Source organism: Mustela erminea, chromosome 1 (assembly GCF_009829155.1).
Source record: "Mustela erminea isolate mMusErm1 chromosome 1, mMusErm1.Pri, whole genome shotgun sequence".
NCBI classification, from domain to species: domain Eukaryota; kingdom Metazoa; phylum Chordata; class Mammalia; order Carnivora; family Mustelidae; genus Mustela; species Mustela erminea.
This window is the reverse complement of record NC_045614.1, coordinates 26,870,580-26,895,783: the sequence shown is the minus strand read 5'-3', so window position 1 is coordinate 26,895,783 and position 25,204 is coordinate 26,870,580. Positions and strand designations below refer to the sequence as shown.

The window sequence follows — 25,204 nt, the reverse complement described above, 5'->3', positions numbered from 1 at the left end:
GTGTGGAGGGCCAGGGTGACTCTGTGAAGCCCCAAGGGGCCCACGGCTCTGGGCTCTCCATGGCAGGGGTCACACAGAGGCCTTGGCCCCCAAGCTCTCTGGCTGCCGGTGCTGCAGGGCAATCACACGGAAACGGCTAGAATCTCAGCTTCGTCAACGCAGAGGTAGGTCGGTGGGCCCTGGATGACCTTCTGACAGGGTCACCGCGCTGCCCTCCTACCCCCTCCCATCCAAGAGGGAGCGGGACAGTGCAGGATGAAAAGCTCCCTTCTGTTCAATTAGCTTCTTTTCAAGGATCAGAGCCTGGCTGGCAGGCGGAAAATTCCACACTCCAATGAAACAAAAGCGAGCCAGAAAGGAGAGCAGATAAAGGGCACGAGCTGAACGCAACCTCACTGCGTTCTTTCCTGTGTGCAGAGAAGGCGAGTCTAACTGCCGGAGTCCCGGTTAAATCCCAGTGTGCTGCCCTTCTCCCTGTGGCACAGAGAGGAACCAGGGCTATTTGGGGACTGCCTTCGCCAGGGGACACACACCATAGGGCGTGAGGGGTGGTTTTATTTGGTAAATGGACCATAGCACGAAAAGTCACTGAAGCACATCATGAGAAATCTAATCTCCTTTCAACTGTGAATCTTCTGGTTCCATCCAGGAGGAAGGCCCTGTTCTGGCTGCTACATCATTCACACCTCTCTGGACTTTGTAACAAAGAGAAAGGACACACAGAATCCTTGGGAGACTGGAATTTTAAAACGCCGTTTAATGGCATTGTGCTCATTTTCACTTTTTATTTTTATTATTATTTTTTAAGATTTTATAATTATTTGACAGAGATCAAGAAAGAGAGAGAGAGAGAAAGAGTGCATAAGCAGGGAGAGCTGGCAGGCAGAGGGAGAAAGAGAAGCAGGCTCCCTGAAGAGCAGGGGAAGCCCGATAGGGGACTGGATCCTAGGACTCCAGGATCATGACTTGAGCCAAAGGCTCACCCAACTGAGCCAACCCAGCCACCCATCATTTTTACTTTTAATATTAATTTACTATTTACGGCAAGTACAGCAAATAGGAATTTTCTGCATAAGGTAGTAATATTTGTGTCACTCTTAAATCGAATTAAGGTAAGAAGAGTAACTTATTCTAAAGAAAATACAAAAGGAAAGTAGAGCTGTTCTACAGATACGGCAAGACTCATAAAGATGGTACGAGACTGATAAAAATTTTGGAAACTTCTTTTTCTTTCCGTCACTTCACTAACGAACACATTTAGAACAAATCTAAAACCCATGCCATCCCTTGGCCCTGGTCTTTCCAATCATTTTTCTGTGCACATCACTGCACCTGTCCAGGACATCACTGGGTGGGAATCCAACAACTAAGAAAATACCAAAGGAGCTCCCATAACCAGGCACAATCCTTGCCTGAAGACAGAATCAGTGACTCTGGGGGTTAGGGTGGCCCCCCAGGCAAAGATGTAATCAGAAACCAGAAAGAATCTACCCGGTGAGGAGCTACAACCAATTTTTCAAGAACAGTCCCCAGACTCAAGACAGGATGTCTTTCAACTTTTCTGTATCTTCGAAATATTTCATGACAAAATGTTGAAAAGCCGCCACCAAAGGATAAGCAAGGAAGAGGGCACTGTTACTATGCTACTCTGGAGGACTTTAATTATAAAATCAACTTACCAGTAGTAGATTTTTATCAGCGCTGAAGGCCAAAGGAGAAACGAGGCTACAAATGCCAGGATTGGGATGGCCAGAGTCCCGCCCGCGATCACAAACATGTTAACCACGTCAAGGTCCATCCTGCTCTTCAGGACTGGCGGACACCTGCAGGGCTGAAGAGAGTCAATACTGAAACTCTGTCTCAAGAGAAAAGGTGAAGCAGCAAAGTGGGAGACAGAAGGACCCGGAATGAGAATAAAGGTCAGGAGGGAACAAAAGCTGACAAGTGCTTAAAATATCTAAATTGTTATAACAAATAAATACAACAAAGAACCCCTGAAGAGGATCCTGGATTTTTTTTAATAAAGGACACTGTTAAAGCCATTGGGGAAATCTGAGTAAGGACCAGATACAAGATAATATTATTGTTTCAGAGACACAATTCCTGAGCGGGGGATGAAATCGTGGTAATGTCTGCATGTAGGAGAATATCTTCGCTCCTGGGTGATGTCTGCTGAAGTATTAAGAGAACAGTGATATCGCCTACTCAGTGTTTGCTTCTGCCGCTCACTTTTAAAAACTGAGGGGAAAAAATGTGGCGAGGAGGGGAGAAGAGAGAACATTAGAACAAATATGATAATGTTAACCACTGGTGAATCTAGGTGCAGCTTACAAGGTAGTATTCTTTCAACTTTTCTGAAAGATTGCAATTTTTAAAAATTAAAAGTTAGAAGGACGCCTGGGTGGCTCAGTGGGTTAAGCCTCTGCTTTCGCCTCGAGTCATGGTCTCAATACAGAGGCCCTCAAACGGGTTCTTTGCTCGGTGGGGGGCCTGCTTCCCCCTCTCTCTCTGCCTGTGTCTCTACTTGTGATTGCTCTCTCTCTCTCTGTCAAATAAATAAATAAAAATCTTAAAAAAAAATTAAAAGTTAGAGAGGACAGGGGCACTTAAGTGGCTCCGTTGGTTGGGCATCTGACTCTTGATATTGCCTAATGTCATGATCTCAAGGTTGTGGGATCGAACCCTGCACAGGGCTCTGTGCTCTGCAGAGTCTGCTTGAGATTCTCTCTCTCCCTTTCTCTCTGCCCCTCCCTCCACTTCTGCTCCAAATAAACAAATAAAATCTTTTAAAAAAGAGAAGACAGAGAACCTAAAAGACTGAGATGGAAACAACGTACATGTGCACGTGAATGCTACCACCAACCAGTAGGGTGGGTAACGCCATTAGGTTCACCTAAGGTGGGAAACTAGAAGCTGGGTGTCAGGAATAGAGGAAAGACTTGGGTTTCATGGTCTACCTCTTAAAGCGTTTGGTTATTTATCACTTACACATGTACGGCCTATTCAAAAATAAACACTATATAATAAAAAGTCAGGAGGGAACAAATCCCAACAGCAGAGTTTCCAGCGCACGTCCTGAGGTCTTCCAGCAGACTCACCGGGCACATCTCAAAGCTAGAATGCGGGCACCAGGAGAATGGGGGTTACTGTGTGTCTCCAGGATCCAGACGAGGGCCTGACACATTTCTGGGTGCTCTAGAAACCAGAGGTGAATCAGTAGCCCCCACTCTGTTCTGTCTTAGGAGTTCACAACACGGTTCGTTTTCTCATGAAATGAGAAATTGTGCAAGTCCCATCATCCTCTCTAATCAAGAAAAGAACTCCTGCAAGGCCGGGTGCCGGGTGGGGGTGGGTGGCCTGCAACCCGAGGGTTCCCAGCTGCCTAAGACCAAACCTACATTTCACCAAACAAAACAAAGACTTCTTTAAGAAAAAGTGTGAATATCCAGCAAATCCTGCCCTTCCTTGTGAAATGGAAGAGATCTCTCCCATACGCCCCCACTGACATATGAAATATGTCAACTGAGACATATTTCAATATTATAATGAATTCATGATGGTGACGGTGTGACCTCACTGACATCACTGAACACAAGGGCCAGATGATAAATATTTTGTCACTGGGAGCCCTACAGGGTCTGTCACAACTACTTGACCTGCCACTGTAGTGAGAAAGCAGTCACACCCAGCATGTAATAGGTGGGACGGATGTTTTTTTTTTTTAAAGATTTTATTTATTTATTTAACAGACAGAGATCGCAAGTAGGCAGAGAGGCAGGCAGAGAGAGAGGAGGAAGCAGGCTCCCTGCCGAGCAGAGAGCCCGACGCGGGGCTCCATCCCAGAACCCTGAGATCATGACCCGAGTCGAAGGCAGAGGCTTAACCCACTGAGCCACCCAGGTGCCCCTGTATTCCAATCTTTATTAGAAACAGGCTGCATGCTGAATTTGGCCAGCGGGCTAAAAGTGATCAACACTTAGTCAAGCACACCAAGCCCTATCCAACAGGCAAGGTGGGTGTTTCTGCCACTTCATAGGCTGAGAAAACTAAGGCACACAGAGGTTAAGTGACTTGCCCAAGGTTACTCAGTTGGAAGAGTCATGATTACAAAACAAGTTTCTGCTTGGACTACTCCCTTTGCACCAAGCTCTACTGTGTCTAAATTTTTTTTTTTTTTTCCAAATGGCCTTTTTCAATCTTTGTAAGCTATTTGCTGTTAAACACTCACACTAGCTGTCACTCCTAATTTCTCCATGAAGATAGAATATCTCTCTTTACAATTTTTTAGAATTTAAATCTTGTTAGTTAACATATAATGCAATATTGGTTTGTCCCATTTACATGTTTTGTCCCCTACAAAGGGGTTGGAGAACGAGCCCCTCACAGCCTTGGTAGGGGGAGTAGGGGGAGAGAGAGTAGAGGTGGGACAGGTAGCTCTTTTCAGTCAGGCAGACACGCTCTGTCTGGGTACAGGGTTGAAACTGTAGGAATGAAAGCCTTCTCAGGGGCAGAAGCATTGTGTATGCTTCTCACTCAACTGTCCTCTCAATTTGTCCATCACCATAAACACATTCCAGCACTCTTAAGTCATTGGCCTATTTCATCTACTAGAAAGCTCTTTGAAGGTAGGGCCAATCGTCCACATTCTTTCTCAGTGCCAAGAAGAGCACAAGACACAAATATGGGACAAATGAATTATTGAAAAGCAAAGTTACGAAATGGGCTAAATCCTCTTAGTTTTAGGGGCAACCAACTATTCCCAATGATGCTGTACTTTTTCCTTCAGCAATTACAAAACTCCCCAGATACAATTTACAATACCGAAAGGCCTCAGGGTCAAGGGGTAAGCAAATTACTTTCCGGATGAAGGGAATTTTAACCAATCTGTCTGAATACTGTGGGTCACAAAAGAGTCAATGAGAATAGGACCTGTCAGCTTCAAGAAGACTTTTCCACATTACACAAAGTCCTTAAAAACCGCTGAGGGTGAGGGTTAGGGGAGGAATACCAACCATAAGAGACTCTTAATCTCATGAAACAAACTGAGGGTTGCTGGAGGGAAGGGGGAGGGATGGATGGGGTGGCTGGGTGATGGACACTGGGGAGGGTATGTGCTATGGTGAGTGTTGTGAATTGCATAAGACTGGTGATTCACACACCTGTACCCCTGGGGCAATAATACATTATATGCTAATAAAAATAATTAAAAAAAAAAAAGCTGCTGAGGGCTATCACGAATTCTGATTTCTGAGCTGCAGGAAGTTAATTACATGATGCTCCTTTGGAGAGGAATGAGAACATTTTATGCCCAAGGCCATGACATCATAGGCCCTGACACTGGAGATGGCAGCCCCATAAGGTATGACTGTCAAAAAGAGATGTCACAGCTTTGTCAACACCGGGCTGGCCCCGTCAGTCCGGGAAGGTTTTCTTTGGAGCCACCTTCTGCTTCATTGCAGAATGAAGTCTTGGATGAAGAGCTTCTCTGTACAGCGTGGCTGGTTTAGCAAGGCTTGACGTATAACGGAGAAGCCTGCACACTTTCCCTGACCAGGTCAAATGTAGACTGGCCCCGAGTGAAGATACTAATGCTTTCTGTATTTTCCTTTAAGATTTTTTTTTTGGGGGGTGCCTGGGTGGCTCAGTGGGTTAAGCATCTGCCTTCGGCTCAGGTCATGGTCCCAGGGTCCTGGGATCAAGCCCCACATCAGGCTCTCTGCTCAGCGGGGAGTCTGCTTCTCCCTCTCCCTCTGCCTGTCTCCCTGCTTGTGCTCTGTCTCTCTCTCAAATAAATAAATAAAATCTTAAAAAAAAATTTTTTTTTTTTTAAATAATCTCTACATCCCACGTGGGGCTCAAACTCAGAACTCCGAGATCAAGAGGTGCATGCTGTTCTTATTGAGCCAGCCAGGCGTCCCCTGAGTGTTCTGTACACGTCAGGAGTAGGTGACTATCCCTTCCCTCTACATCATCCCTCATGTTATTTATTTATTTATTTATTTATTTATTTATTTAAAGATTTCTTTTTAAAAGATTTTACTTATTTGTCAGAGAGAGCAAGAGAGTGCAAGCAGGGGGGGCAGAGGGAGAAGCAGGCTCCTCATGGAGCAGGGAGCCCAATGTGGGTCTCAATCCCACCATCCCGGGATCATGACCTGAGCCGAAAGCAGACGCTTAGCCAACTGAGCTGATGAAGTCCCAGAACCTAAGTCAGGTTCGGTGGGGTGAGGAGGTTCGGAGCCGACGACTAAAGAAAGAATTCTTAAGACGTCATTGGTGCAAAATGGGGGTTTATTAAAGCACGGGGACAGGGCCCGTGGGCAGGCAGAGATGCGGCCGCCCCGGGTTGTGAAGGTGGGCATGTTATATACCCCACGGTTGGGTAGGTGAGGACAAAGGGGTGTTCAGAAGGGCTATTGGGGCAAAGAATACTATCAGGATATTGAAGGCTTAGTTGTTATCGAGTAAAGACAATTGGAAGTCTGGTGGAATGTTCCATTCCTGCTATCAAGCATCCTTGTTAATAAGATTTAGGTTTAGAAGAAATTTAACTTTATTTACTTTTCCTTCTACCTCCGCCTCCTTCCGTTTCTCATGGAGGGGAGGGTGACATTAGGGCTATTGATAAGGTAACTTCTTTGTTCTAAATCTCAAGGACATTTGCAAACCAAAGGAGACTCCTACCTTGCAGGACTGTGATCTCTGCAAGATAACCATTTGTTCTTCTTTTAGGGCAGTCAGGGGTGCCTGTGGAATGCTACACATATGGAGGGGAGCGGATGAAAGGGGGGGGATGCAAGGCGCCAGCTTTTGCTTTGTCTTCAGCCAGCCTCTTGCTCCCTCATCAGAGCCACTGAGGCATCCCATCATTCTTCATTTTGAAAGGGAGTTGCCCCAACTTTCCTTTAAAAAGGCAGCTCTCCTACCCTGCTGAGGTTTGTTTATAGGGTACTCTATGTACCCAAAGGAGAGGCTGGGGACAGAAAAACGGAACCCCTGTGAACCTGGAACCACCAATGATGGAAAGTCTGCTGCAGGGTGGAAAATAGAGCCGGCGAAGGATGGGCCCCGTTCAGCTGATGCCTGCAAAATGACATCAGGGAGCAGGAGAGTACTAAATAATGCTCAGGTCAGGGAGCAGGAGAGTGCTAAATAATGCTCAGGGCTACACAGCATTACCCAGGTAACATAACACCGACATCCATACTGAGAAGTTGGCTTTGGGCTCTTTGTCAGTTCTGCAGAGGTCAACGGAACTCTCAGTATGCTGTTATTAGATAACCTCTCCAAGACTTCCCCTCCCACAAGCAACAGTGCCTAGCTACTTAATAACATGGTTTCTTTGTGTTGCTTTTTAGGGTTTCTTTCTTCCTTCCTTCCTTTCTTTCCGGAAGATCCAATCGTATTTATTAAGCCATTCATGAATGGGGTAGCATCCCATCTAACAAGTGGAGAGATATTTTTAATTCATGGTAGGGACACAAATTAATTTTGAACACTAAGTTAAAAGGAGTCAATTTTAAGAAAAATGCGATATATGGGTCTTGTGACAATCATAATGGAGATAGAGGAATGGCTGCCACTCGGGCAGATTCACCTGAGGGCTGGGCCCAAGCAGGCTGGGGCTGGAACATTCCAGCAGATTCTCTCCTACCAGGCTCTTCTATATACCAGCTGCAAGGGCTTGGTTTCCTCAACAATTAAGTAAGAATGTTCATCCAAATCACCTGTGCAGTCTTTTCCTATTCTGAAGACTTAAAATGTTTCTGAAATTATGCCAGGCAATTAAAGAGGAGGATCTGGTTTGCCCCCCTCAAGAATCTTGTTCCTTGCTGCATGTTCCCAGAACCTAAAACAGTACCAGGGAAATTATCTGTGCCTTGACAATGCATATTGCCTGAATTATCGAAAAAGGTTGAAAAAGGCGGTAAAAAAATGTACTCTTTTTACGTATCTTGTAAATAAAAACACCGCATCCCAGGGTTAATGATAATGATGTCCGTGGCCTCGTGGCACCGTGTGAAGAGAAGATACTTTAGGAAGAAGAGAGCTGGCTGCTAGGACACCAGGGAGAGTCACACACGCTCACATCCCAGAATGGAGCCTGCCCCCTGGCCTCCTCCTGTCAGCGTCCAAGTTGTGCATCCCTGAACACAGGGGCGAACACTAACTGGATAGAGGACACACCAGCAGATCCACGTACATACTGCATCTCCAGTTGCCTAGTCTGGGGTGAAAAGTAAGGCATAATGCATCACGACTGGCTTTCCATGTTCTCCCTGATTTTGAAAACTGAGAACTCTTGAGTTCCAATATGTTTATCTTAGGGTATAATGCAAACTTCTAAGAAAAAACAGAATGGGAAGCATTTTCAAAGAATCTTACCCCTACACCATCATATCTGACAGACTGAAGCCCTGGTGTCTTCAAAATAATGATTATTGTGGGGGCACCTGGGTGGCTCAGTGGGTTAAAGCCTCTGCCTTCGGCTCAGGTCATGATCTCAGGGTCCTGGGATCGAGTCCCGCATCGGGCTCTCTGCTTAGCAGGGAGCCTTCTCCCTCCTCTCTCTCTCTCTGCCTGCATCTCTGCCTACTGTGATCTCTGTCAAATAAATAAATAAAATCTTTAAAAAAAAAATAATGATTATTGTATCAATGACAGCAATGCTAATAATCAGCTCCACCACCACCACAGCCAATGAGGTGAGAGCCACACCCTCCATCCATGGAGTAACCACTGGAGGCCGAAAATTCTTCCTACAATGTTTTCCACAAGGAAAACGCTAAGTTCCTAAAATCTAAGTGTAATGTCCAAGCTCTGAAATATTGTTGCAACCACCCAAAGCTGTTTTTTGAAACTAGGTTCTTATCAAGGTAAACCAATCCCTCAAAACCATCACTAAAGATCAACAGCTAGAAAAAATACTAAAATGGTTAGAATTCTCTTATGTGGAGGCCCCAAGACTTGATGAAACAATAATTCAAGAAATGGGAAGCTTTTTTTTTTCCCTAAAGTAATCTCTACACCCAACATGGGGTTTGAACTCATGACCCCACGATCAAGAGTCACATGCTCTTCTGAGTGAGTAAGCTGGGCGCCCCAAGAAATGGGCAGTTCTAACTTCTTGTCATATAGATTATCTCCATCATGGAGGAAAATCACACTGAAATTTCCAAATAAGCAGTTAAGCTTGCCCACTCATCACTGAAAGCATGGCATGGCCCCTAGGATTCCTGCCACGAGGTGCCCAACTCTATGCCCACCTTGTCTTATTGTCCCCCCGCGCAGTCTGGCTGAGTCCATTCATCTTCTGTGCTTTGCAGTTCTCACAACCCTACTATTGATTAACCATTAATTAATTATTTTATTTTATTTTACTTTTTTAAAGATTTTATTTATTTATTTGACAGACCACAAGCAGATCACAAGCAGGCAGAGGGGAAGGCAGAGAGAGAGGAGGAAGCAGGCTCCCTGCGGAGCAGAAAGCCCGATGTGGGGCTCAATCCCAGGACCCTGAGATCACGACCTGAGCCGAAGGCAGAGGCTTAACCCACTGAGCCACCCAGGCGCCCCTAATTAATTTTTTTAAAGTAGGCTCCATGCCCAACGTGGAGCTTGAACTGTGACCCGGAGATCAAGAGTTAACACGCCCTACTGACTGAGCCAGCCAGGTGCCGCTGACTGTTGAAACGAGCACACCTGGCCTGAGATGCTCTCCTCTCTCTCCCCCTTGATAGTCCCATGATGTTCTCCTCTCCTGATCTTCCCATCATGCTCTCCTCATCCTGTCGTCTGATACTCCCAAAATGCTCTCCTCACAGTCTTCCTTGGAGAGCTCTCCATCCCTACATCCTCCTCCACTCCCTCCTTCAGGAAATTCGAAACTCAACATGCCTGGCCAGAAACCCCCTTCCAGACTTTTCTAAAAGTCTGCCTGAGCACATGCATGACCCAACAGTCTCACCATGTCCCGGACTCATCTCTCCCCCTTCTCATTCATTTCTGCCGACAGTCTCCCCAGTTGATCTACCCTCCCAGACTCTGATACATCTTTCACTCTTCCCACTCCTGTTACGCAGAGCTGGAGGGGCGCCAGCACGGGAGCCAACTCGTGGGAGTCTAGACAGACTACGGCGTTCAACGCTTGACTATTTAAATTTAACTAAATAAAATTCAGAGTTCAGTTCTTCAGTCATACCTGTCACATTTTAAGAGCATGGTAGAGCCACACAGGAAGAGGAACATAGCTGGGGGGGGGGGGTGGTTTATACCTCTGAAAGCTTCCTGCCACCAATCCCTGAGGCTGATGCTGTCCAACATAACCTAGCAATGCGGGGGAGGAAGACAAAACTCCAGCATGTGTGAGTCAGACCACAGCACCCTCAGCCGTCGCCCTGGGTCCAGATCCTCATTTCTTCTTGCTCCTCTTCTGTCTCATCCCTAACACTAGTTGCCAGGGGAACCATCACACTTCCCACCATACATTAGGCTGCCCTGGTCGAATGTGAACCCAACGATCCCAAACCAACTTCCTGGATCAACTTCCACATCTCTGCATGCACCCTAAGTGACCAGCTCCCATCCCCATGCCAGCTCCGCAGAGCCTCCTGCTCTTTCCTCAGGCTGTTCCCTTCATGGGGAGGAACCCCATGTCCTGGCTGCTAGATGAATTCCTCTCCACCTTCGGGGCTAATTCAAGCAACACACTCCCCAGGAAAGCACCCTGATTCCCTCGCAGAGGCTCAGATCTTCCAGATTCCCTTGAAGCTCAGAGCCCTGCTCCTGGCACAGTCTTTGAGAACTGTCCATAGTGGGCACGTCTCTGCCCTTCAGGGACCCAAACCCCTCCCCATCAGACCTACTGAACCAGAAAAATCACCCACCACAAGTTGGCCTGGGAGGGGTTTTGAGGAAGCTTACAGAGGGGACCCAAGCTCATTAAGGGCTGCCTTTTTTTTTTTTTGTAATCGACAGTGTTAAAAATCCATACTCACTCTTCAAAGAACACGGCCTTCTTTCCCAACTGCTACTGGCTCTGGCAGAAGCGAAAATGAGATTCTGGAATCACAGGAAAGAAAATGACAAAGCATTAAATCATATTAGAGCACATGAATGAAGTGCTAACAGCCACAGAATGCGGAAAGCAAGGCAGAGCGCTCTCCTTGGCACAGGCAGAGTACAAATATCCCACAGTTTTATAGCCTACCTCTGGTTCAAGTCACCCACCCCAATTAAGCAACCGGCACAAAGGGCAGGGTGTGTCAGATAATGAGACCAGGCGAGGAAGGCACACAGGAAGTCAAGGAGAAAGTCAAGGGGATCCGCATCAAGAGGACAGAGCAGGGACTGACCTGGTGATATCTGGGAGGCAGTGGGAAAAAGGTAACAGGGTGCGGGGATGTAAATAAAGACTGACTCTCACCTTCTCCACTCAGGATTAGGGTTTACCTCAAAGTTGTACTCAGAAAGGAATGAGAAGGGGCGCCTGGCTGGCTCAGTGGGTAGGGCATGCAACTCTTGATCTCAGGGTTGTGAGTTTGAGCCCCATGATGGGTGTAGAGATTACTTAAAAGTTTAAGAAAAATTTTTTTAAAAGGAGAAAGGAAGGAGAGAAGAAGGTAGCAACCAGTGGACAAATGAGGATCAGGTTCCTCCCAGAGTGGTTAGTGAGAGGGCACCCCACAGCTAAAATCAGCACTGGACAGAAAGCCAATGGCAAAGGCACCACAGCAAGAGAATGAGGAGCCGGGCAAGGGAAGGGAAATCCACAAAACCCCTGAACTCTTTCGGGGGAGTCAGTGAGGAACCATGGAACCATGGAGGTTCTAGAAGGAAAGAGACCTGTTTGAAAATACCTCCACGGGGAATGTCTAAGTCAGATATAAGACACAGAGGCCGTAACAAGAAGATTAATATGTTCACCACATGAAATGCTTTCAAACGCCACAGGGAAAGAGAGACCCTGAGCAAGATCAAGATTTGTCAATACAAATCAGAGGCAACAGACTAATTTCCTGAATGTAAAGAAGGTTCCTCCTACATATCAATTAAAACAACCAAAAATCCAACAGAAAAAGGGACAAATGACCTGAGCAGCCAATTGACCAGAAAGGAAAAGACTCCTGAACATACAAAAAGACCCTCGATCTCATTTATAATAAGAAAAATGCTAAACCTACAAGGTAATGGCTTGATTTATCACACTGGCAACGAACAACAAGTTCACTAACAGACCACTGCTGAGGCTGAGGGGAACAGGCGCTCTTCCGTAGGTGCAACTTCTATTCTCATCAACATGCTCTATGCATGGCGATCCGGTAAAAATCTGAGGCAATGTAAACCATTCCTTCGACCTGATCGTCTCACTTCTAAGAGTCTGTGTTTTATACCTAATTTGTGATATCCCACTTGTGCAAGTTAGTTGTTCCAGCAGGAATCTGTCATGGCCAAAGACTGGAATTAATGCATATGCCCACTTGTGGGGGGGGGGTGTCTGTTAAGTAAATGATGGTGTAACTTTGTAAAGGTGTATTAGGTATAACCATTAAATACAAGTAAAATTAAATGTGAGCCATTAAGATAATGACCTCCAGGGTTCATTATTAACTCAAAAAAACAAAGAACAAGGGCACCTGGGCGGCTTAGTCAGTTGAGTGTCCAACTCTTGATTTAGGCTCAGGTCATGATCTCAAGGTCATGAGACTGGGCTCCACAGCCGGCTTTGTGCGGGTGTGGAGGCTGCTTAAGATTCTCTCTCTCCCTCTACTGCTCCCTGCCTCTAAAACAAACAAACAAACAAAGCCCCAGGAATGTAGAGAGTGGACAGAGTAACACCTCTTGCATTAAAGGAGAGAGGAGTGAAAGAGGACAGGGAGGTAGAAAGAGGAGATGTAATGTTTATGTATGTGTGAAATATTTCTGGGTGGATACATAAGAAACTGGCTGCCACTGGGAAGGGAAACTGGGAGGCTAGAGAGAGAAGAGGAAGACTTGTCACTGATACCCTTTGTATCTTTTGAGTTGCTACTATGTATGTGTATAAGGTTTTCTCTACTTTATTACAAAGTATAATATAAAGTCCTCAAATAGAATGGTCTACCCTGCATTGTCCTATATAGCAGCCACTATCCACCTGTGACTTTAAATTGATCAAAATAAAATAAAATGAAAAATTCAGTTCCTCCTTGCATTAGTCACATTTCATGTGCTCAAGGGCCGCATGTGGCTACCAGACTGGACAGTGGACATAGAGATCATTTTCATCATCACAGAGTTCTCCTGGCCAGTCCTGTACTCTGTGTTAGTTAAAATGGCCCAAACCTTAATTGTTTCACATGGTAAGGGAAGAAGCACAAATGAGAAGGCTGTTAGCCTGCAAATCTCTCTCCCTGTACACAAGCTAAAAAGCCAGGCTGCCTCCCAAGATAACAAAGACCAGGAAGGGCTCCTGTCCTGTGTGACTATCCAAAGGTTAAGTCAGTTTGACATGAACTTCAGTCCTCAAAGGTCGAAGTCCAGCACTCTAAGAAGACAAGGATTTCCATCCTGCAACCAAACCCTTGCATGAACTGGAAATGCATAGCTCCTTGGCGGCTCTGGGAGAGGTACTAATAAGAGGAGCCCTTGGTCCCACTTGGTGTCAAAGTGCCAGCAACTGGTTCCCTCTGGGGGTTCTTACTTAAGAACCAGCCAAGCCCACAGCCCCTCTCCTTTTCTTCTCCCACCTGGGGCAGCTCTGTGGGCAAGGAAACTCAGCCTAACCAGGCTGGTCCTGTGGGCAGGGAATTGGAGAACCAGATAATCATGCTACCTGATTCTCTGGAGAAAGGACACAGGCAGAGACGGGGGAAAGGCAGGCAGCAGAATCAGGGGCTCAGCTGGAAGGTAAGTGGCTTATATATTTGGCAGCAGATCTTCTAAAAAATCGTACTAGCCAAGAAACAGGGCATAACATACCCAACATGTGACCTGACCTAGCCGAGAACCTTCAAAATATCGGCCTGGGGTGGGGGTGGGGGTGTCATGATCTAGACTGATGAAAGTCTGACCTAACTGCCTGATTGAAATCATGTTGAAAACAAGAAAACCCTCCAGAAATCTCCTGCTGGATCAAAGAAGTCCCAAAGTCACTTGACCTTTCACCTCCGAAGAACCCAGCATCTTCAGTCTAAGGGAGCCCAGGACCAGCTTTGATTCCAGCACTTGGCTCTTGCAGATTGCATGCACGGTCATCGGCCGAGGTCACCTCTCAGAGGTAAAGTGCTAGAAAGAGCATCACTTAAGTGATTATTTTCCACATGACTGAAAGGAATTAAAATAGCCCTCTCTATGGGTACGCAGTGACACAGGGCCTAAAATAGAACCTCAGCACCCAAAACACAGTCTCCCATTGCTCAATCTGTACTTCTCAATAAAAGGAAAAGCAAGAAGATTAAAGAGGGTTTTGTCATTTCTAAAGGAGGTGAAGTTGGTCCGTAGCATTTTCTACCTGCAGGAACAAAGTCTGGGTTAGACAGAAGGGAGCCCTGTTATTAAGAGCCTGGAGGTTTTTTATCAGGACAAGATTTCTGGCTTCCAGCAGAGGCTCAGCATTCAGGGCCCTTTGTGAGCTGGTCCCCACCTTCTTTCTAGCAGAATCTCCTCCCATAGGAGATCTCTGTGCCCCTGGAGAATTAGCATCCCAAAAAGGGACCAGCAGTGAAGCCACACAGGGAAGTTCACAGTCAAGAAGAAAACAAACAAAACAAAAAACAAAAAACAAAGCTCAGTTTAGAACTTAATCCAAATAAAAAACAAAAGAAAAAAATCAAAGGAAATTTTTTTTAAAGATTTTATTTGACAGAGAGACAGCGAGAGGGAGGGAGGGGGAGAGAGAGAGAGAAAACACACAAGCAGGGGGAGTGGAAGAGGGAGAAGCAGGCTTCCTGCTGAGCAGGGAGTCAGATGCGGGGCTCATTGCGGGGCTCCATGGAGGACTCTATCCCAGGACCCTGAGATCACAACCTGAGCCAAAGGCAGAGGCTTAACAACTGACCACCCAGGCACTCCAACCAAATGTATTTTAAAAGCAAGAGTAAATATCGAGCAAAATAAAAACAAGGTCATAACTGAAATCCTGTGCTAATTCTTAAAGAGTAAGTCTCACGTGGACTGTCTTAGAGCATGATAAATCCTTCCGGTTAGCATTTGGTGATCACAGTGCTAAAGAGGATGTTTTTGCAAACATACCTTATTGATCTCTCAAGGGCTTAATTCTTTGATTTTCAAAGAATTGATTTTTGAATTCAGTTTTCCCCCCTTCTCTTCATCAGGTCTCACGGTGCCAGACCCTCATCTATTACTGCCTTGACATGTCATTCAAGCAGTTCTCCAACATCACTTGCACACTCTCTCACAAGAGTTCCAATTTCACTTTCCACTCCTTGTCCTGTACGGATTTTTGCAAAACATCCCAGGAGCTGGGAGAGACAGACGACCAAGACCTGGGTGCTCCTGGAGCCGGGCTAAACAGCAGGGTTGAAAATAGAGGGAGAGATGACGGCGTGGGACCTCAGTATATAAGTGGCAAGTTCATTACTGAACATCTTCGTCTGATGATGACTTCTGCTTCCCCTCTGTGACCTGGAAACTGTGGGGAATCAGGTACCAGAGATGCTGATAGTCTGACCCTCTGGAGACTGTGAACTGGTTTTTTATTTCTCTCCATTTCCCCCATTCTCTCTCCTGGGAAGATACCCTTGACCTACCCCTGTTTTCTCCTTTATAAGTCTTTCTGACAGAGCTAGGAGTTATCTCCCTCAATGTACCTTCCCTCAACCACCACCACCCCAACCCCAGTCATTAGTAACCTCCATGCCTCAGGTATTTTATAGGGGTGCTTCTCTCTCCTGGCCCTGGTGATCTGTGCCTTTACGCACGGGACCCGTGAGAACACCAGCTATACCCTCCACTAGGCTGCAAGTCTCCAAGAGGAGTCTCACTACATCTCTGCATCTGCCACAGCACTTCCGGACACACAGTGCCTTGCCCCTTGGAGGGCACTTAGTTAATACCAAACGAGAAGCTAGGAGGTCATGAATCAACAGGGCTGCCCACTAGTGCCATCAAGGCCACTCCTTCACTTTGTTCATGATGGTCACCAACAAAGTGAACATTCTTCATCAGAGCGCTGAGTTCCTGAGGCCTTCTCCAGATGGGTGGTTGCGACCCAGAGAAGTTAAGCAAGCTGTCCAACGTCACACAGCTCTTCTCTGCCTCCAATCCACCAGTGGCTCACAGTGGCCCTCAGCATGATTTACAAGGCTACGTAGGATAGATTTAATACTTGCCTGTCTCTCAAGCATTATCGTCTTCTATCACCCCCCTACACCTCTTTCCTTGAATGAGCCACCATCCCTGATCAGTCATACTCTTTCACACCTCCAAGCCTTTGGCACACATGGTGTTTTTCTCCCTGGCATGCCTTTTCTGCCTCCTGCGTGGTGAGTTCCAGCTCACTCCACAAGTCTTGGCCGTGAAGCAAAGCCCGTCTGTAAATACTCTTCTGAGGATTCAGTTTTGTAGTTTTATAACCTGGGTTCAAATCTCTACTCTGCTACTGACCTGCTGTGTGACCTTGGCAAAGTCACTTCACCTCTTAGGGCCTCGGTAAAAGGACAATATGAGAGGGTGCATGGAGACTGCTCAAAGCAGTGACTGGCAGATAGCAAGTACTCACTCTGGACAGCTGGGAAGATCTCAATAGCCCTCCAAGACCCAGGGAGGGAGTCCAGCCACACCTCCACCTCCCCCCTCCCCTGACAGTGCCACTGTGCCGGGGGGCTCTCGGACACTTGAGTCTATGGGCACGTCTGTGTTGCTAACTTTATACTCCCAGAGTCTGGCCCCTAGCTCCGGTCCCAAATTTCACCACATACAAGGCTTAAATCTTGTCCTGAGTATATCACACGGCAAACACCCCATGCCAACAGTCGCAGAGCCACAGCCTCTGGAAAAAAGCCTAAGGCAGGGGCGCCTGGGTGGCTCAGTGGGTTAAAGCCTCTGCCTTTGGCTCAGGTCATAATCCCAGCTCAGCAGGGAGCCTGCTTCCTCCTCTCTCTGCCTGCCTCTCTGCCTACTTGTGATCTCTGTCTGTCAAATAAATAAAATCTTAAAAAAAAAAAAAAAGCCTAAGGCAAAGGCTGCTGTTACTATGGATAATTACTTAACAAAAGAATAGGATCCCAACCTGCTCCTGCTGCAGTGTGAGATCCTTTGCCCACACCTTTCACAGGCTGCCCTGTCCCCCTGAATCAGCAGTTTCCCTGGTGCAGCCCCAAACACATCCGAATACAGGCAGCGACCCCCTCCATGGCTTCTGGGTTTCGAAAGCCTGAGAGATGGATCAAAAAGGGTTTCTGAGGGCCCAGGAGAGTATCTGGATCTTCCTTAAAGACATCTATATCCAAGGTCAGAGACAACTTGGGTTTGCAAAAATTGCATCTAGATTGGGGTTTCTCAACTGTGGCACCATGGACATTCTGGGCCGGCTGGCTCTTTGTTGTGGGGAGCTGTCCTATGCAAATAGGATATTTAGCGGCATGTGGGAGCCTCTAGCCATTCGAAGCTACTGCTAAGTTGTGACAAATAGAAGTGTCTCTAGACATTGACACATGCACCTGTGGGGCAAAGCTGCCCTCAGTTGAGAGCCCTTCTGGAGAAGTGAGACCATTCAACTCCGATGCTGCATTTACTGCCATAGTAAATCAATGAGGAACATTCTTAGCCACTCACCATACCTGCCTTAAAATGACATCTTCCAGTCCTCAGGGATTTTTTTTTTCCCCTAACTTCACAGTCTTGAAGGCAGTTGTTCTCAACCCTGGCTGCACAAAATCTCCCAGGGAGCGTTTTAAAAATATAGATTCCAGGATACCTGCCCCACAGATTCAGATTCAATGGGCCTGGGCCAGAGGCTGGACAGGTGTATTTTTTTTTTTTTTTTTTTTTTTTAAATTCCCTAGGCGGTTCTAACATTCAGCCAAGATGGAGAAGCACTGCCGGAAGACATTGAATTTGCTTCCATCTCCTCATCCTCTGAATCTGGCAGTGTTAAAAGCCAGTGAATCAGAAAACCAGAATGAGGTTAAGGGGATTTAAGTAACATCCTTATCCTTGACAAGGAGACATCCTCAGCACACTCCATTTCTTGGCCTGCAGATGACTTGCTAGAAAGAATGGAACTTAAGCCTGTAATCATGCAGTTTGTCCATGGCCTTATTGATCTAAATGGTGCCTTCCCATAAAGCTTTCTGGGAAGATGGAAATGTTCTCTCTTTGCTCTCCCTAATACAGTAGCCACTAGTCACTCATAGCTATTGAATACTTGAAATATGGCCTGTGTGACTTAAAAGAATTTTAAATTTCACTGAATTTGAATTGGATGGCCACCATATTAATAGCATGAAAAAGATTTGTGTCCCTGCAGGGCCACAGAAAGAAAGTCCCATAGCTTGCTAAATGCCATGGAACAATGAAAATTTACAAAAATGTGTGCCTTAGAATACCTTAACAGTCTTAAAATTATCAAACGAGATCCTAACTTACCTTCATAGACACATTAGGAGACATTAAAAAAAAATTTTTTTTTTCAACCTGCAGATATTCCAAACACTTAGTTTTGAAGGAGACATTCCTGGTCCTTTACTTTTGAATACTCATTACTGTAAAAAAGTGATCTAATCACCAAAATAACCAGGAGTTGCTAAAGAATATGACACAGGGAAAGTGATTTCTACTCTGAGCCGCTTACTAGTATACTACGGAAAAACACTCACCCCAGCTTTCCTTCCCTCCAAATCTAAAGTAAACCTTTTTTTTTTTTTTTAAAGATTTTATTTATTTATTTGACAGAGAGAAATTACAAGTACACTGAGAGGCAGGCAGAGAGAGAGAGAGAGAAGGAAGCAGACTCCCTGCTGAGCAGAGAGCCCAATGCGGGACTCGATCCCAGGACCCTGAGATCATGACCCGAGCCGAAGGCAGCGGCTTAACCCACTGAGCCACCCAGGCGCCCTAAAGTAAACCTTTGATTCAAACCTCTCACCCCCAAGATAAGCCTGAACCAACACACAGTGCACACCAAGGTCACCTCTAAAAACAAGCTATTTTTTTTTCTCTCGTATCAGTAAGTTTCAGTTATTTACAATTGCACGAACTGCATTCACACACTCATTCTAGGTGTGTGAAGCCTCACAAAACTCAAAGCTCATAGATTTTTAAAGCTAAAAATCAGAAAGACGATTCTTTTTGCCAAGGCAATGGATGGTTTAGAGTCGAAGAAAGTGTCACAGGCCTTTCTGAGTACACACACAAAATGCTTCCCTCAGGACACCTAGCTGGCTCAGCTGGTGGAGTGTGCAACTCTTGACTGTGGGGTTGTGGGTTCAAACCCCACATGGGGTGTAGAGATTACTTAAAGTCTTTAAAAAAAAAATGCTTGGGGCGCCTGGGTGGCTCAGTGGGTTAAAGCCTCTGCCTTCTGCTCAGGTCATGATCCTGGGGTCCTGGGATCGAGCCCCGCATCAGGCTCTCTGCTCAGCGGGGAGCCTGCTTCCTCCTCTCTGCCTGCCTCTCTGCCTATTTGTGATCTCTGTCTGTCAAATAAATAAATAAAATCTTAAAAAAAAAAAAAAAAAAGCTTTCCTCTCCTTTGGTGAGACTCCTCTGGCCCACCTCTAAGCAGTCAGTGTGAGTCACTGAGTAATGATTTAATGTCTCTAGTAATTCAAAGTGGGGGCCAACACTCACTCTTCATAATAGCTGCTGCTTGCTGAGTGCTCAGCACAGGCTGGGCTGTGTGCTTTATCTTATCTAAATCTTTCAACTGCCCTCTGAAGCAGGTGCCATTACCAGAAGTTAAGGCTCAGAGAGGTGAGGTAATAGGCCTCTGGCCACACAGCTAGCAGTGGTAGCAGGGGGATTTGGACCCAAGTTTCTGATTTTCTGGTGGGAATCCTCTGGGTTAAAAAAAAAAAAAACAAATTATGTAATTATAATGTTGGGTGACATGCTGAGCCATTCTCCCATGATCAGGCTGTAGCTCAATGAAGGGAGTCTGATGTTGTGGGGTTCAGAAATTCTGAGCCTATCCTTACTTTGGAAACCGCACCATACACCCATGGACCTCTTTCTTTCTCTCTCTTTGTCCTGGGGCGTCACCAGGCAGATGGTTAGACGGGCACTGGGGAGTGCTTCCGATCCTGCCAGCACAGGTGCACCAGAAAGCATAGGCAGACACATGCAGCTAGAACTTCTCAAATGCCATCATGGGGGTAGAAGGTAAAGATCCCAGTTATAAGAGGAGGAATCAGAGGTGCTTCCTGGAGAGAACTGCTGAGCTGGAGCTAAGGGGTAGGTACGACCGAGACATCAGATTCCAAGGAGGGCATTCCTAAAGGAGGGGACAGCCTAAGCAAAGGCTGCAGCTCACCTGCCTGGGTTATAGCAAAGCAAGCAGAGCGGGAAGAGGGAGATCAGGATGCAAACAGGGGAGGGAAGAGAATCTCCAGGGCCTAGGCTGATGGGCTGGGGCAGAACTGGGAGCGCAGGAAGTAAGGACTGACCATCCCAGGACATGTTTAGCATCCCAGCCCTGGTACTTCCTAGCTGTGGGGCCTCGAGCATACCCCTTCTCTCTGGGCATCTGTCTACCCAGGGAGGAGACCCAGGACCCCCTGCTGGTCTGAGAACCCACTTTTAGAAAAATTGATCCTAAGAACACAGGTTATCAATCTCTCATATTTCTAACTTTCTATGTTATAAAAATGTTGATAAAAATTTATTAGTTACAATTGGGTAAAAATTAAGTCTAATGGTTCAGAATAGGGGGTTTGAGGTCAGATTCCCTGTGTGTCCTGGGAAGAGGACACATTCTTCCTCTGAGAGATGGGCATAACATTGGTACCTCCCTCATGCATGGAGATGTTGGGAGAAGAAAAGCAGGTAATCTTCTAAAGGTGCCGGACCTAGGGTCCAGCAGCCAGTACTTGCGTATTCTATGTCAGCTATTACTTACAATATTATAAACTCTTAACTTCCAACCAGGTAGACTAGCCATGAGGGAGAGGAGAGGAAAATGCTGACCTCCAGTCCAAACTGAAACCTCCTCTTAATCAACCAGACTCTGAGGCACACGAAGGGCTCCAGGTACATATCCCAGCTTGCACAGTTTCTAGACCCCCCCACCCCCTGCAACCTCTTGTTCTTCCCTATTTCATTCACTCTCTCAACTTGGCCTCCTCACTCGAATGCGGTTACAGGGGTGCACAGCTTGCATGTGCTCTGCCCTGCAGCCAGCGTTACACAATCCCAGTTTCCAAGGCTGCCAGGAAGGCAGCGAAGGTGTAGGCGGGGGATGCTGGGGGTTGTGGGGCAGCACCGGGCTGTCAGGGTGGTTGGACCAGGATCCTAACTCTCAAGGGTTGGCGGGAGGAGAGGGCATGAGGCCGAGAGAACTGGGGCAGACTGAGGAAAGGTGAGCTAAAGGCGGCTGGGAGTAGGTACTGGCTGGGAGAGGTCCCGAGGGGCGCTGATATCTGGGGCGGGACGGGGGTAGGTACCATTAGCTGGAAGGTCGAACTGCAACCTTTCCTCAAGAAGTGGTAGAACGAGGGTGCAGGAGCCTCCAAACCATCCAGGCACCAGGAGGGGCGCACAGGGGCTGGTGCCGGAGCCAGAGGTGGGAGGCGGAGTAGAAAGAGGGTGCTGGTCCCCGACTCATCCTCACCTTGTCCCGGGGCTTAGGCGGTAGGCAGCCCGGGGAGTGAGGGCATCTGGATTCGGGAATGTCAAATCTGTCCAGGCACTGCAGGGGAGCGCGCTAGGGCTGATGCCGGAGCGAGGGAACCGAGCAGAAAGAGAGATGCAGGTCCCCGACCCATTTCGCCCCGTGTTCCGTTTGCAGGGAGGCCAGGCAGCCCCGATTCGGGAAGTGCAGGGTGGGTCAGCGGGCCCGAAAGGAGAGACCTCGGACACACACAACACCCCCCCACACCCCACTTTCAGGAGCGCATCCCCTGCCCCAGCCCGCCCCGCGGGCGCACACTCTCTCTGACCTCAGGCGCAAGGGTCGCGCCGCCGGATCCGGACGCCGGTCCTCGGCCCCCAGTCCCGCTCGCGTCCGGCAGCAGCGCTCGTGCCCGCGCCGCTCAGTTCCCGGCGCCGGGCTCCGCTGGACGCCTTAAAGGCGCGGCGCGGCGGCCTGCGTCAGCCGACAGAAAAGCCGGCTCCGCCCGCGCCGGCCCCTGGCGCCGCTCCGCGGCTGTCCCGTCCGGTCTACCGCCCACCCGTCACGAGAACCCTCAGCTGCTCGGCTCCGCCGCTCCGAGCGTTCAACCCGGAGGGGCAAGTGAGGGTCTCGCACACCCCGACCTCCGCAACCTGCCTCCGAGCACCCCAGAGCTCCGGCCAGAGCGCCAGCGCCTACCGCGTTCGCGCGCCGCGCCAAGTGCGGAGCGCAGAGCCGGCCGCTCCGCCCCGCGCCGCCCCGCCCCGCCCCTAAAGAGCTCTGGGGGCAGGGGAAGGGGTGGCGACCCGAGAAGCCACAGTTCCAGCGGGAGATGCCAGAGTTCATCGAGGCATTGGTTCATGGTTCTGAGCACCTGCTGTGTGCCTGGTGCTGCCGGGCACGGGCCGTCAAAGTGACCGGATCTCTGCTCTCAGAGGGCTCCGAGGGACAGGCCCAGGTTCACAGGCATGCTTAGCAACGCTGCCTTACACGTGTTGTCTCTTTTAATCCTGTAAGGTGGGCATTGTGATTGGCTTCCTTTCTCAGAAGAAAGATGAGGAGTTTGCCCATGGATTGAGCCTGTAAAGGACAGAATTGGGAATTCAGACCCGGCACCTGGCTCCAAAGCTTCGGGGGCAAAATGGCAGTCTTGAAGGGCTTTCAGCCACCACTGATTAAATCCCCCTACGGTCATTTCTTCTTTTTAAGGACAGTTAAATCTCATTAGGCAAAAAAAAAAAAAAAAAAAAAAAAAAAAAGAAAGAAAGAAAGAAAGAAAGAAAGAAAAAAATAATCAGCGGAGCATAAAAATTACCACCTATTAAATTCAAACGGTGTTGTCTGACTAGCTTATCTGCCACAGAGTCTGGATTTTTGAGCAGCTGGCCTCAGTTTCCCACTCCAGCATCATCTACTATTCAGGGCACCCAGGCTGAATTCTACCACTTTGGCCTCTGCATGGGCTGTTCCCTCTACCAGGAACTCTTCCTTTTCTGCTTGGCATGACTACTTCCTCTTTTCCATGCCTCAGCTTAAATGTCATTTCCTCCAGGAAACTTTCCTTAAGTCCCCTTTGGGCCCACACTGCTCTATGGACTTCTTCCATCTAAGTGTTTATTCATTGATTTAGTAAATATTTACTGAGCACTTACTATGTAATGAGCACTGTATGTGGGGTGAGGTGTTGGGGCTTGATGTCTTCTGCTACCCCAAATCCATGGCTTCCTTTTCTGCCTCTTAGTCTAGACCTAGGTGGGACCAGTGCCCAATAGGACTCTCTTCATATTTAAATCCACCCCAAAGGCAGCCTCCTGCCTGCCAAACCCTTCAGACTGGCAGAACCTGGCTGAGTTGGGCGGGTCTTGAATTTTAAGAATGGGTCATGGACAAGAAGCCTCAGAGATGTGGCAAAGGAGCATTTTTGAGGCACCTTGTAAAACCAGTCTAAGTCAAGACTGTTGGAATCCATCCAGAGTCAAGGACAATCTCCCTGGCTTGGATTGGAGCATCTCTCTCTAAGTTGTTGGCTACCTCATCATTCAGGTTACAAGAGTTGCTTCATTGAATTGTTTTTTCTTTTGTTTTTCTTTTTTCCATCGAATTGTTCTCAGAGCTTCAGGGACAATGTACTCATCAAAGAGCAAGTTGTTCAGGATTCTCATAGATCATAATTAACCAAATAGGGTGATTTGGAAGAACTATCTGAAGAAATTAATCAGAATGCAACACAGAGATACGAAATAAAAAATATGAAAGATCTTACAAACAAGCAGAACAGACTGAGATCATTTAATCAGCATCAAAGGAGAGAAGAAGGGAGAGGCAATACTTGAGGTAGTAATGGGTGAGAACTTCAAGAGCAGAAAAAAGACATAATTCTACAGATTTAAAAAGCATAATATATCCTAAGCAGGAAAAATGATAAGAAATCCAAACCAAGAAATATTGTAGTGAAACTGCAGAATACGAAAAACAAAGGAAAAGATCTTAAAAGCAATAGAGATTAAAAAAAAAAAAAAAAGTTTATTCCCAAAGGAAGGAATTAGATTGCCAGCAAATTTCTGAATGGCAACATAGGAAGCTAAAAGATGTTGAAGAATATCTCCAAAGGCCTGAGAATTGGATCCCCAGCCTTTCAGGAATGAGGGTGACATACAGATAAAGTGAATTTACAACTGGAAAATTTGACTAACTGAACTTCTAAGGTATACCTCAGAAATAAGAAAAACAACCCAATTAAGAACTGCAGTGAGGGCGCCTAGGTGGCTCATCCTTAATTGTCTGCCTTCTGCTCAGGTCATGATCCCAGGGTTCTGGGATCGAGTTCCGCAGCCAGCTCCCTGCTTGGTGGGGAGTCTGCTTCTCCCTCTGCCACCCCCCCTGCTTGTGTTCCCACTCTTGCTCTCTCTCTCTCACTTTCAAATAAATAAATAAAAATATTTTTTAAAAAAGTGAAAGGAGGAATAATGAGTGAAGAAATGGGCAAATAGAGTGAATCTAAACAAAACTGTCAGTACAAAACAACAATGACATCAATAATCATAATTCACAGGTTTAAACAAGGTCAGAATGAAAATAGGAGACAACAATACATTAGGAATGAGATGGCCAAATTAAAGGGTTCCAATAACTTCGCATTTGTGGTGGGAAGGGACTTAAGATATTAACTTTGGCTTTGTTAATTATGCATGGCACAATGTCAGTGGTATTCATTAAAACAATACAAATAACACATATACCTTTCAAATCAGTAGAAGGGGGGAAATGACATAAGTCAATAAAAAACTCAAATGTTAATCAACCCAAAGCCATGTAGAAAAAGTGAGACTCCTCCCCCTAAAAAAGAGAGTAAAAAAACTAAGTTCAGATATACTAATAATCCTAGTAATTTAACTAAACTCATCAGTTAAAAGTCTGAAATTGTCAAATGGGATG

The 25,204-nt window shown here is 46.8% G+C and overlaps 1 protein-coding gene across 5 annotated transcripts in view; it reads right to left on the bottom strand.

The window, feature by feature from the left end:
* The window catches only part of ABHD6 (abhydrolase domain containing 6, acylglycerol lipase), a 53,520-nt gene extending 30,998 nt beyond the window's left edge, over window positions 1–22,522 (bottom strand). Inside the window, exons 1-4 of one of the 5 annotated variants that reach the window (XM_032323551.1) lie at window positions 16,961–17,044; window positions 15,232–15,506; window positions 10,998–11,061; window positions 1,680–1,823 (exon numbers count right to left, since the gene is read on the bottom strand). In XM_032323551.1, coding sequence (XP_032179442.1) covers window positions 1,680–1,798 — 119 coding nt within the window. In that variant the 5' untranslated portion in view covers window positions 1,799–1,823; window positions 10,998–11,061; window positions 15,232–15,506; window positions 16,961–17,044. Of the gene's footprint in view, window positions 1–1,679; window positions 1,832–10,997; window positions 11,062–15,231; window positions 15,507–16,960; window positions 17,051–22,097 lie in introns of those variants that run through there. The other 4 variants (XM_032323533.1, XM_032323518.1, XM_032323525.1 and 1 more) reach the window with 4 other exon arrangements.
* Between the last annotated feature and the right edge of the window lie 2,682 nt (window positions 22,523–25,204).